At 38.3% G+C, this 14,343-nt stretch overlaps 1 protein-coding gene across 1 annotated transcript in view; it reads left to right on the forward strand.

Annotated features, from left to right (window-relative positions):
- Positions 1 to 3,016: 3,016 nt before the first annotated feature.
- GramD1B (GRAM domain containing 1B) overlaps positions 3,017 to 14,343 on the forward strand; it is a 39,641-nt gene continuing 28,314 nt past the window's right edge. Inside the window, exons 1-4 of the mRNA XM_089243041.1 lie at positions 3,017 to 3,603; positions 5,503 to 5,601; positions 9,579 to 9,972; positions 13,581 to 13,665. Coding sequence (XP_089099167.1) covers positions 3,413 to 3,603; positions 5,503 to 5,601; positions 9,579 to 9,972; positions 13,581 to 13,665 — 769 coding nt within the window. The 5' untranslated portion in view covers positions 3,017 to 3,412. The remainder of the gene's footprint in view (positions 3,604 to 5,502; positions 5,602 to 9,578; positions 9,973 to 13,580; positions 13,666 to 14,343) is intronic.

The following is a 14,343-nucleotide window of genomic DNA, read 5'->3' on the forward strand; positions in this document are numbered from 1 at the left end:
AATGGCTGAAAATCTGCTTACGTAATACTTGAATGGCCCCTAAGGGCCCCCACTCCAGTACATGAGGGCCATGGCCACGGCTTGAAAAGGTTGGGGGACCGGAGGGCCCCATGCAAAAAAGAATAATATTCCATGCACAACCCCCCCCCCAAGGCCCCAAGGGTGGGGGCTGACAGGGCTTCAGACCGGGGCCCAGGAAAATTTCTTTTTGTTTTTTTACTCTATAAGTTCACTACACAGGGCCCGTGAAAAATTTCGTCCGGGGCTTGCCAAAGGTTCAATTTGGGGGCTCTACTGTAGAATGTCGGAGCCATGTCTCTATAATATATTTCGAATCAAGGGACATTCTGCATTTTATGCTGAGGTGAATTTGCGAAAGAAAAGTTCGTTATTTCCACCGGAAATCTAACCCAGGACCTCTTGCAATTTAGGCAAGCACACCAGTGCGCTGTGGTAGGCTATAATGGTCATAGCCCCCCCCCCCCCCACATCCTGCAGCAAGGCCCTTGCGCTGGGATCTTTGGTGAGTCATATTCTCACAGGTCCTTCTATATTGAATTTATATAGTGTGAAAAAGTACAAAAAATGATAAGAATCGTCTCGGGCCCCCGGGCTCAATCCCCTTTAGCCCCACAACTGTCATTCATATCACAGTGGCCAGGGGCGTAGCTAGAAATTTCATTCGGGGGGAACCAAAGTGATAGAACAATAGATTTGACCATCTTTTTCCCTTTTTCGCTCATTTTCTCACATTTCGGGGGAACCAGACCCCCAAGTCCCCCCTTCGCTATTCCCTCGACAATGGCACAATCTTTCTTCGCTTAATACGCACAGTAGCGTGACTTGCTGAGTAGAGATATCGCAATTTTAACTTCAGTGATTGGCCAGAGGTGGCGGCAGTAGAGATGGATGATCTTTTTTTTCAGTCCACGATACATCAAATCAAAAGATTTTCTGGATATTATGCCGAGGTGAACTTGGGAAAGAAAAGTTTTTTTTCTCCACCGGGAATCAAAACATAGAATAAAAAATTATTCATTTCTACTTCGACCATCTGTAGGCCAACCGTTGAAGTTTAGAGAGGTTGCAATGTCTCTAGGTATAATGTGGTCTCCAATATGGGACCAAAAGTGTATGTATACCAGGAAAATGCTCTCCCGGACGTGATTCCGCTGCAACCCGCTTGAACAGTTGGCATGTGGCATCCCGGATCCATGGCTTCATACTGCTTGCGCCACACATGGATCTTGCCATCAACTTCGTGGAGAAGAAATCTTGACTCTTCAGACCAGACAACCTTCTTCCATTCATCAAGTGCCAATATCAGTACTCTCTGGCCCACAAAAGCCGTTTTCTTCGGTTTTTCAGCGAAATCAAAGAGACTATTGTTGGTCGCCGGCTATTAAAACAAATTTGTTCTAAGATCCATCTTGTAGAGCGTACGGATGTGCTTTGCGACGATCTTGAGTTGTATTGCTCTGCCATTTGTTGCGTTGTAGCCAGAGGCACCGTTATGAAAAGAACATTGGGGGAGGTCTGAAAGTTGCTGGTAGTCTGTATATATAGCGAAACCTAATTTTGTAAAAATGATCTAAGCGGCACATTTACAGATTGCTTAGGTGACCTATGGCACAATTCCATATTATTTAAGAGGCCCGTGGCACATTCACAGATCACTTAAGTGACCCGCGGCACAGTTCCAGAACACTCAAGCGATCCGTGGTGCATTCAAAGATCCCCTGAGTGATATCCTTGTGACATGTGGCGCAGTTTTAGTGCACTTAAGCAGGCTTACATCGCTCAAGTTACTCGCGGCACATTTCCGAACATGGCATGGGGGGCTTGTAAGAAGAGGGAGGACCCTAAAAAAATGAGAAGTAGTCCTAGTTGAATTTTTCTAGAATTCGCTAGGTAGGGGCCTCTCCGAAAAATCACTTGAGGCTGTTAAGACGGCCCTGTGCACTCCTGGCTCCGACACCAATGCTAACAAAGAACTATTTTACCGCTCACCATCGTCAGTCATATATCGCCATATGGGAATTTCCAACTAGTGGAGACGGGTGGGAAATGAATTCACATCTATCGGTGGTCACCCCAGGCTCGATAGGTAAAGAACTTTTCCTGATGTTCTTTTGGCTGGATTCGAATTTATGGCATGGCGGCAACCTTCCTAGTGGAAGACGAACATCTTACCACTGCGCCACGTGGGCGCTAATAAAGAAAAAAAGATTTTACTAAATGATTGGTGCACTAACCAAAACTGGTTGAAATTTTCGAGAATTTGCCAAGTAGGGCCTCAGAAAAATTATTTAGCCCGGGGGCCCATGATGCTGTTAAGACGGCTGCGGCCACCAGGGTAGCCATTAAGGGCGGCATATGAGGCTTGGTTTTCCTAGGAGCAGCTTTTATACAGCGCGTGCAGCGCGAAAACGCTGATTGGTCCAAAAAACCTGAATTCCAGGTTTTTAACCAAGACGCTGCACACAGCGTAGAAGTTCTATTCCTAGGAAAACTCGGCTTTCTCCTCCTCGGGGAATCGAACCCGGATCCTCTATGCATAACGGGCAAGTGCGCGAACCAACACACCAGAGACACACTTTTCTATTCCTTTTTGACACGCATTAGTAGCGTGAAGCGCTGAGTGGAGTCGTAGCAGCCTCCCTTAACTACAACAATTTTCGCCCCAGTTGGCGTTTTTGTATGAAGAGATGGTATTTTTTCGGCCTAAAATATATAATGAGAAATTCAATTTTTCGGATGTTAATGCCGAAACTAATATTTGGAAAGAAAAGTGATTTGGGATCCGGGTTCGATTCCCGGAGGAGGCGAATCACTTTTCTTTCCAAATATCAGTTTCGGCATTAACATCCAGAAAACTCAATTTCTCAGTATATTTCAGGCGGAAAAAATATCATCTCTTTATATTTACCATTCAAAAAGTTTCAAACACTGCCGCTAGAGCAAAGGGGGGGGGGATAAAATACGCCACCTGGCGGAGGTTTTCCGATTTTACTTGTGCCTGACCTCCATGTCACAAACCGCTCACAAAATTTTTGTGTATTATTGGCGTGTGTTGACAAATATCAATATAGGTTACCTTCAGAGAAAATTTCTTTATTATTATTTTCTCTTTTCCGCCAGTGATGGTAATAATTTTATGACTAATTTCTAACGGAGATGTAGAAACAAAAAAAACCTTAGTAGACGGCATGACGTAATTAAACTCAGGACTTTCCCTTTTCCGTGAGAAAAAAAAAAAAGCAATAACAGTGTGTGGATGACTTTTTTTCTTTTTTTCCTTTTGGAAAGGAAAAACATGGTATTTGCTTGCCGTGTTGATTTAAAATCGGCTCCCTGAAAGGAAAATTGTCGAAGAACTTCATCGAAGAACTTTTTTGAGAAATAAAAAGAAATGTCAACTTCTTCTAAACGGAGTTCTTACGATAACCAGTCTTTCATTGGAGATAGCGAAAGTGATCGCGTCAACAACAGATCTTCTTCAAGAGTCACCACAAACAGCAATTCTTCTAAATCTGATGTTAGTCTTTGTCCCGATAATGCCGCTAGTGAAGATCCTTCCTCCTCTTCTCCGAAAATAACAAAGTATGTATGTTAATGGGATGTAATTATTTGCTCCTAAGTTTAGATCATATTCACTTTGATGAAAACCATTTGCAAACTCGCTACGAATACAGTAAAATCTCTATTTTTTTTGGGGGGGGGGGGGAAATAATCATCCTTAAAAAATGGGTGATCTCTAATCAGGGGTTTGAAATGCATACTTTTATTATATAAGGGAAATTATGCGCTTTAAACAACAAATCTTAATGAGAATTAGTAAGCCGAAACCAAGACAGTAAGTTGTACCAATCGAGGAAATGTTGTAAAATGGGAACGTTATAACTGGGATTGACTTCATTATTCGGCCGTAAAAGAGGGGTAACTGCATCTCTGAGGTGTTCATTAAGACATGTTTCCACTGTGCATTGCGGAAAAAAGCAATAATTCCGCTTTAATGAAATTTATTTAACATGAAAGACAATCTTTCCACATTAAGCATATATGCACAAGAAAAAATATCACTCGTTAGTTACTTTCCACTATAAATGTGATACTTTCTACTTTGAGAATATTCAAGGGCGTAGGGGAAATATGAGAAAATGAGTGAAAAAGGGAAAAAGATTGCCAAATCTATTCTATCACTTTGGTTCCCCCCCCCCAAAAAGGAAATTTCTGGCTCCATTAAATCTCTAACTCCATTAATCAATGCAGGGATAATTAATGATTCTGCGTTTATTTTGTCATGATGGTTTGCATGGAAGTGGTAAATCAGCGGGCTCGCTTTGCCATCCCATGATGCAGTGCCGTCTTAATGCATGGGCCTACCCGGGCCTCGAGAGAAGAAGGACCTCACAAAAATGAGATTTGGTTGAAATTTTCTGTAATTTACCTGGTAGGTCCTCAGAAAAACCACTTGGCCCGGGGCCCATGGTGTTCTTAAGACGACCCTGCCATGATGTAAGTGCATTATAATCCCGTCCCCTTCCGTGCATTATAATCAACGTTGAGCAAACAGTTATAATAGTCTCTTTTGGTAATGTGCTGATGTTTTTTCTTTGGCGTGAAAAATGTCAGAAAGTATGAAGGAGAAGAAGTCGCCAAGAGTGAAACTGTCATGAACTTTTGTATGGCTTTCTTGCCAAAGAAAAAAATCGCCAAAACAGGATTATATTACAGCAGTTGAAACGCAAAAATGAAGATAAAAACTATAATAAAACATCATGAGGGATCAAGATTAAAAATAAAACATTTGAAACTGAATAAAAAATCAAGATTGAAATCAGCAAAATGTTGGACACTGCCTTTTGGAATCTGCAATACATTGTAGTTTCCATGTCTAATTATCTCGCATGTGCAGGGAATAACCATGTTGCTGAGATTTCAATTGAATCAATATATAGGCTATGAATATTACAAAAGATTTGGTTGCGACCCAAGTAACTTGTACTGGAAGATCATCAAGCAGGACTTTTGAGAGCACACCTTTGCTTTTCTTCTGTTCTTTCACTCCCCCACACATCCTGCACGTGACAGCAGTGCCAAGGCTTTTGTTACACACAACTGAAGTCTCTTTGATGTGCTGAATTGTTTCAGAACTTTTTCTTGCAAGGAATGTTTCGGAATTGCTATACTGGAGCAGAAAGTTGACTAGTATGTGAAATCGCTAGTGGTCCGGTCGCTAGATTTTCTAGTCACCTGAGTGGTGCCATAGAAATGTAAATGTTGGGTTGCTTGAATACAGAGTCTTCTGACAGGGCCGCAGCTAAGGTGGGGGGTTCTAGTGCCTCGAGTGCTGGATCTTCACTGTTTTTAACATGTATGTACAAGTGGTTTATTTGAAAGCTGATGGAAAAAAGTTATTGATTTTAATGCATGGACTTTTATATTGTATGGATTTATTTATATTCTGGTGCTTTACCGATTTATTATTTCATGATTTAGGTCAGGGCAGGATAAGCTTAGTGTTTCTGTGGCAAGTCTCTATCATCCGAATGATGCTTTGGATGATCATTCAGCTTCAAGTGATGGAGGCACAACAAGGTAAAACAAAAACAAAAAATTTTTCAGTGCCCCTGATTGTCAGAGTTAATAAGGACTGGGCATACTTCAGATTGCCAGAAACTCTGATAATACACACTTTATTTCATTGCTCGAAAAATCCCAGGTCACCATGGGGACTAAAAAATTTGCGTAGGCACCTAATAATTTTTTTAAAGTGTGATATGATATTAGAGAAACTGAATTGAAGTCTGAGAACAGTATATATATCGGAAATTATGTCAGCAGGCTTACTGGCATAGAAAGGGTTATGGTCCGTAGTCTCGAACAAGTCAAAAAATACATAATTTTGGACTGATTTTGTTGGGAAGGGGGGTTATTTAACACAGCAATTTTTCTGGCATCTAATTTTTTTCTCGATTTGTCAAGCCCTACTTTATTTAACCTTAAAAATCTAATAAAGATGTTTGTGTGCATGCAAAATGATGGAAATTATGAATTTGCACAAACATTATTTTAAATGAGTATTTGATGCAATAAAAATGTGAAATTAATACAATATAAAATTACTTAAAAGTATTGTATTACACAATATGTAACACTTCAAATATTACTGTATGCATTTTGAAACAGTGTTCACAAAACATATTGAGTTCCTGCTATATGGTTAGGTTATAGCTGAACCATTTTCTTGCAATGCAATATCAATTATATATTGTGTTACTGCACCTATTTTTTCAAACTCAATATGAAGAATAACTTGAATAACCCAATCTTCTGTAAATCGAGGTCCAATGGCATGTACATTATGCTTATCTTATTCAGATAAGGCCGCTGTGGTGGTCGAGTGGTTATTGTGCCGGACTCGTGATGCGAGGATCCGGGTTCGAACCCCACAGTGGTGGTCGGCTGAAGTTGGTTTTCTGTGGTTCCCAACTTCAAGGCGCAAATGCGAGCCGATCTCCCCGTTAAAAAGTCTCGCCACAGAGAGCAACAGTCCTACAACGGTAAATCATTCAACCATAACACTTCACTCATAGTTAGTAAAAACTGGGGGCAGATGACAGCACTACACATAACAAGCATTACACAGAAACAAACTTTACGTCAGGTTGCACTACACGTACACGCACATTCCTGCATGTACCGATTCGTTGGGGGGTTCCGCGGGGGGCGGGGGTTCATGTGTGGTGTAGCAGTAGTAGGTAGGGGCTCGGGGATCCATGATGTCTTAAGTCAGCCACCTCGTTGGGCAATTTGCCTGTTGTGGCGTTGTATTTGTATAATTGTATAATTTGTATAAACCTAATGAGCTTGAGTTAGTTGAAAGTTTATGGGTTATTAACCGATACCACCATAAGTGGAGAGAATGAGACAGCTTTTTCTCAGCCCAAGCAAGGAATTAGACATTTTCTGGTTTTTACACCCTCCGGACGCACACATATCACATATTCTAAACCAGATCATGGCCCACCACTGTTTCAACGAAAAGATTTTAGCAGTTGGTCAAAGTCCTGGGCCATGCTGGTAAATGTGCGTGTATGTGTTTTGAACTTAACGTGAACCTTGCTTCTGCGTAATGCTTGTTATAATGCTGCCATTTCTGCCATCAATTTTTCAAACTATGAGTGAAGTGTAATGATTGTATAACTGTATTGTTGTAGAGGCTTGTTGCTCTCAGTGGCAAGACTTTTTAACAGAAGATCTGCTCTCATTCGCGCGCCTCAAAGTTGGTTACCACAGAAAACCAATCCACCTTCGCCACTGGGGTTTAAACCTGGTTCCTCGCTATGAGAGAGTTCATCACAATGACCACAGTGGCCACTGGGGTAGCGCTACCTCACTCACTGTGCTATATGTAAAGCACTTGCCAGTTTTGCAAGAGGCCCTGGGTCCTGGTGGAGACCAGATGACCTTTCTTTCTAAGTTCAGCTCAGTATAGAAACCTTTGACGACCGGACGACCTGAGGTAGCGCTACCCCAGTGCTATATACATCACTGGGGAATACCACCCTGCCTACCACCATAAGTTTCTACTTTCCGAATATTCAAATTTCATTCACGAATTATGATGAAGTTTAGAAGAATTGAAGGGGGCTACTACTGAACCACACATGCATGTCGTCCATATTCCTCTGCGGAACCTCTAACGAATTGGTACATGTTGGAATGTGTGTGTACGTGAAGTTTGTTTCTGTGTAATGCTTGTGTGTAGTGCTGCCATCTGCCACCAGTTTTTCTAACTATGAGTAAAGTGTAATGATTGAATAATTGTATTGTTGTAGGCCTGTTGCTCTGTGACGAGACTTTTTAATGAGGAGATTGGCTCTTGCATTTGCGCCTCAAAGTTGGGAACCACAGGAAACCAACTTCACCCAAACCCCATCGTCCATGGTTAAAAAAATGATAATTAAAACTTTTGTATATGCATTTTTCGGATCCTCTGTTAATTTTTAAATTATTTCTAAAAATACTAACTTTTGTTCTAATCTTTCCAATAAAAGCTGCAGATAGTATGCAGCATCTTTAATCTATATTAAGAAATTCAGATTCCCTGAAACAGAATGCTACTGAAAACTGTGATGTGTGTGTTGCAGAACAATCAGTGGTGCTACACAACAATCTCTGGAAGAATTTAAAAAAAATAGTGAAAAAAAACACCTGGAGTTTTCTTGACTTATGATGCTAGAGAAAGAGATTATGATTATTATATCCGAGAGAGTATGAAATATTGCAAAATAATGCTAAACATTCTGCTTCGGGGTTCAGATGTTTCTTTTAGTATAATCTGTGGATTATATGCAGAAAATTACAGTGATTCAGTGTTATTTATTTTTTTGGAGAGGTGAGCAAAGTAAAACATCAGTGTCTATATACGTCAGAGAAAACCTGAAATTTGATTATTATTGAATTATGTCGGAGGAAATGACACATTCGGTACAAAACCGGAAACTTTTTTATGTTGCAATGAACCAGAAACATTATCATGGAATCATTATAACTTGAATTTCTGTGAAGTTTCCAATTGAAAATTTTTGCTGTGATAGTAATATCTGTCTTGTCATTTTGATGTTGCAACACTTGTGACATTGATTGTTACTTTCATGTGACATTGATTGTTACTTTCATGTGACATTAATGTCTACTTGGCTGACATAAATTATATGGAAAAGCTGTTACCCGTGGCTTCGCTCACATGGATTTGTTAATCTGAAAATTACTCTGATGATTTGCCCATATAACATTGGAACCTATTGTGATCCCCTTGCGGGATTGGATTTTTAGAAATCCCACCGCAGAGGTGTTTACACTATAAAATGTAATACAGACCAAATTTCACATTTATAGTTTTAGCGGTACTAACTCTGCGTGATGCCTGTATACAACCTTTACACACTTGTGACCCATTTAGGGGTGGAATTTTGAAAAACCCTTCTTTTGTTAGTCATTTTATCATTAAATGAAACTACTGACTAAATTTCATATTTCTAGCTTCATCGGTTTGTCCTGATTTCTGTATATAACCTTTGGACCCCCTCCCCAAAAACCCCCTTAAGGGGTCGAATTTTGAAAAATCCTTTCTTAGTGAGTCTTTACGTCATGAAATAAAACTGCTGGCCAAATTTCATATTTGTTGCTTCAGCGATTTTGGCTCAACGTGATTTCTCTATGTAACCTTTTGACCCCTTATGAGTCGAAGTTCGAAAAGCCCCATCTTAGTGAGTCTTAGCATCATGAAGTAAAACCACTGACCAAATTTCATGTTTATAGCTTCAGTGGTTTTTACTCAGTCAGTTATTTTATATGTATAGATAAGATCCTGAAACAAAGAGAAAGTTACTTGTTGAATGTGAAAATATTCTTGGTGTGACAAGGGCAATAATAACAAGAGTTTGATCAATTTTTCTATCATAAAATCAATTGTTCACATTTTCACTTGTTATGTTCAAATTATATAGATTCTATAATATTGTGAATGCTTGAAAAATATTATTTTTTTACTTATTTTTCTTCAACAGAAATACCACTTCCAACATATCATCTGATCTATATGATCGTCAAAGCCGAACATCCGACTCTAAGTCAAATGTACCACTAACTCCGCCATCTAGAAATGCAAGCTTATCTGATACACCAGTCCCTTTTGCCAATAGTTCTCCAATATCCAAAGATGATGCCATCCTAGATAGATTCCAGGACAATCACTTTGCTGTTGATGGTACTTCTAACCCCTCCCCTGGTGCAGTAAGTCACGAGAGCTCCCAGTTTCCTGATAATATCAGTCGATCATCTGAGTCAGGAAAGTCAGGAGACTTCGTTGCTCAGAAATCGCCTGAATATAAGCCAGAAATAATAAAGGAGAAGTCAGTAAAAAGTGATAAGAAAGAAAAGAAAAAATCCTCATGGTATAATGTAAGTTCAGTATGACAATGTTCAACTTTATCGATAATAACCACTCAAGTTTTAATCAAGTTTCAATGGCATGTTGAAGTGTTTAATATGTTTACTTTGCCTGAAAATTTTTGTCTTTTCAAGTTATACAGTATTGCTCTTCAATAAGCAAGCAGTGCAATGACCCCCCCCCCCCCCCCCACCGTTATTAGTGTTACTGATCTTGCGATTCTGTAGGTGTCTGGAAAGGAATTGAACAATTCACTCCTAGTGACCTATAAAGATTTAATCATTAGACTAAGAATTCTTAAACGGTGGTCCACGAAGGTCTCGCCCTCAGTGTTCTGGAGAATATCAACAATTATTTACAAAAGCTCACCTCAGCTCATTCGACATAATGTCTTGCACTGGTCCTGTTTGGGTTCAAAGTGCAAATGATATCAATGAGGGAATTTTGAAGTCTTATTAGCAATTCTACTTAAAAAATGTAACAATTATCTAGGCTGCCCCTACTAAAATCCACTTAGTATAAAAGTATAAAGTACAGTACGTGCTTGATTTTACAAACCTCCAATTTACGAACACTCTTTTTTACAAACTGGTCTTCTGTCCAAACAGCATGCCATAGAGCTAATGTTAAAATTTGCTATATTTTATGAGTTCGTGTTCTATCCACTCTATATTTTACGAACTTGGTTTTTCTCCCGTTTTTTTTTTTCTGGTTGTTTTGTTCTTCCAGCCACCGCTGAGTTTGTTGTAATCAAAAGTAAACTTCAATTCAATCGGTCTTGGGAGAAAATAGAGGAAGAGCGACAGAGGTATAGAGATTCACCTGTATGTTGTCATCTCCAATTTACAGGTGTTTTTTAAATGTGCCAGGAAAAAGGCTCAAGTGTTAGTGGGGGTGACCATGAATTAGACGTGTTGACAATGTAATTCATTCTTTGTGCATTATGATTAGATAGACCAGTGGTTTAACCAGTCAACTGTCCAATTAATTTCTCCGAGCGTTAACTGCAGTGTCCACTTTTTTTTGGAAAAGCGCACGCTTTTTCCCTTTTCTTGGAAATTTGAAATATTAAAATATTTTTTATAGCATGTTTTTTTTATAGCTCGAATGTGTCGAGACGTAATATGACATCCCAAAAGGGGGGGGGGGTCATAATGTCCTGTGACTAAAAGAAATGCTGTTGGATTTATGTGGAACCATAGTAGTTGAACCTTTGCTAAAAGATATATGAGTAATAAAACAGATGCATCTTCGCAAGGGGATCAGAAATCGGAAAAAAAAAGCGATGGGGATGCAGCTTTGCAAAGCATGACAAAGATAATAGTAATAATAATCTCAGACCTTGAAATATAATTGTCAACTCCATCTAGTGATGAGATAATAAAGTAGAAGGATAGATGTACAGAGATGGCAGCACATGTATGACAAATTATTTCGTCATAGCTATGTGAAAAAGACTGAAAAGCCTGCGCATAGGCAACACCATTACGTATATCAGCGACGGCAAACGCTGTCGTAACCACTTGACTGGTTTAGAAATGGTATGATACATTAGGTTATTGATAGACCATTTCAAAGTCAAGAGTCAATCAAACTCTATTTCAACCAGCTGTTCTTCGTCTACTTTCCTCTTTGCAATGTCAACAAAACTGAAAAGATTGTGCTTGACAGTAGATGGGAAAAAAAGATTTTGAAATAAATTAAAATGTGTCAACTCTTACAAAGGCAAAAACTTCCAAAAACTACAAGATTCAAAAAATTACATTAAGTCGTCTAATCAAAGATCAGCACATAAGGTTGTTTCTATGGCAATTAGTTAACCACTTGACAGTTTTGCCGGACATCGTTCGGGTCCTGCAAAAGGGTCTTTTTCTGATTTGCCTGTATGCCACTCGGGCAGCATATTTTTCTATGCCAATCCTCTGATTTACCCAGCTTTTTGTCTTTTTGTTTGCAGTGTTTCTAATAGGAGGCTGTAGTTGTCAAGTAAAAAGTTTGGATCAAAACTAGTGTAAACCAGTTTCAAGGACAGGTTTTACTGCATTTTGTTGATGCTGGAAAAAGAGCAAATTTTGTTTTCATGTGTTCAGTGTATCACACGTTGTGAATACTGTTTCTTTTTAATTTTGTGATCAAATAAAACTGACAGATTTCTTAGAAGTGATTTTTCCCACCATAAAGAAACTGAGGCAGACAAGGCAGTGCTTTGTGTGTTGTTCAAATAAGGAATGATAGCAGGAAATGGGTGAGAAAAAGAACCAGATATTTTTGTCCCGATTGGGATATAGGACTTTGCTTATCTATGTTTTAAAATTCACCATACAAAAGCTGAGTATTGAAATGAAATAAAGATGCAAGTATCAAAAAATGCATGCTCAATGCTGACATCCATTTCTGTAAAGTGTTCATTCTAGTTCAGCTAGTTCAGAAAAAAAGTCAACTTTAGGTAAAAATGTCATTTTTTTCGCTGTAATTAAAAATGATTAGAAATTAATAAGTTTATAATACTTGTAACAGTTTTGACTGCGGATTTGAATTTATGTAATCGATTTGAGTACGAAATTGTTTATCAAAAAAGGTTCTTATTTTTGGACACAATATGGCAAAAAAAAAAAAACGAAACTGTTAAGTGGTTAAAGCTTTCAGAAAAGCAAGATTTGTGTGTAATGTTTATCCTGCATCAATTCTACAGAATCTTTATTTTTACCAAATGTTGCGATGAAGCAAGCATTTTATATAAATCATCGATAAAGATGAATGACTAACTCATTTTTTATTTCCCACATTTTCTCTATTGTCTCTCCCATTATGAACTTTTGATTTTGATCATTTGATAATTTTTGTCTCACTACGTTCATTTTCTGCACATGAGGGCTAATTAGACCGGAACATATAATTTATTGCCGAATCCAAATGGCAGCCTTTTTTTATACTTATAGAGAGGTTGGTGCGCTAACACCTTGATGTGGGACTCCCCTAGCAATATTTTCCTGTGGTCATATCACCGTATCTATTGTACCATTGTGTCAGGAAAGTTTCTGACAAGGATGAACCTGGTATCAAACTGTCAACACCTCTAAACATCCTTTGGTACTTTAAGCGAGTATCTTATCAACCTGGGCTCCCTCGCCTCACTTTTGATTTTATAAACTAATTATGAAGTCTGTATAGGTTCGCACAAACGAGCAAAAGTTCGCAAAACGACTGTAGTATTGAAAATACTAGAAAAGTATTTTAGCAAGTGTTGGTTTGAAAGTGCTTGCTGGGCTGCATTGATATCTGTCATGGGTCAGTTGATCTAGATTCCCCTTGATCTAGATCAGTGATTCCCAATGTGGACGTTAACAGCTACGAGGATAACATAGGATCCTATAGGTAGGATTGCATTGGGGGCTGATGTGAGAAAAAATTTCTGAAGAAGGGGGCAAAAAAGGTTGGGAAACCATGATCTAGATGGTAAATTTTACATCAAATTGCATAATGTAATATGAGATAGAAACAAAGTTCTAAATTTAATCAAATGTTTTTTAAGATTTGAAAATTTGTGTAATGAAGATTGAAGTTATAAAGAAAATTAAAAAATTATATAATTTGTATTGTTTCATTTTTTTAAAATTAGATGCTGAATCCTACTTACAAGTCCAAAAGTGATGATTTCAGACGTTTGTTCAAAGATTTACCAGATTCAGAGAGGCTCATTGTTGGTAAGTTGCGTCAATTTAATTTTTTACACAACCAAAAACAACCATTAATTGCATTGTTTCCTTCAAAAATAAATGTTTTTATTTGCTTGAATTATTATTTATTAACTATTTAATTATAATCATTAATTATTTGCTTAAATTTTAAATGTTTTCTTGAAAATGTTTGAAAACAAAAAAAAACATTTATTTCAAAGGTGACTTTTAAATTAGCAATTATGAAGATATAAAAAAAATCAATTAGACAAATACAAGGCCACAACAGGCAAAATGCCTGTGAGGCCAATGAGGTGGCTGAGAAAAAGATGCCCATAATAAATATGGATGTCATATATTTCTAAAATACAGCAACCCAATTGAAAACAATATACAGTCAAACCTCGTTAATGAGTCACTCTTGGGAGAGCAAAAATATGACTTAGTAAGCGGAGTGACTCGTTAAACGGAGTAAGCCATAGCTGTGTCAATTCCTGCCTGAGGACACTTGGGACTTCCAAAAAGTGACCCGGTAAGCGGAGTGACGTGTTAACCGGTAGACGCACTAATGAGGTTAGACTGTATATATATACGGGGTGATTATAAAAAAAACTATCCCGACATATGGGCCCCTAACTATCATACCATTCACAGAAACTGAATGAAATTTTGGCATAAGGTATTTTGAGGTATGCGCTCAAGAAT

Source organism: Pholcus phalangioides, unplaced genomic scaffold (assembly GCF_987345545.1).
Source record: "Pholcus phalangioides strain wild (caught in Gottingen) unplaced genomic scaffold, Ppha-v1.0 ptg000015l_1, whole genome shotgun sequence".
Lineage (NCBI taxonomy): Eukaryota > Metazoa > Arthropoda > Arachnida > Araneae > Pholcidae > Pholcus > Pholcus phalangioides.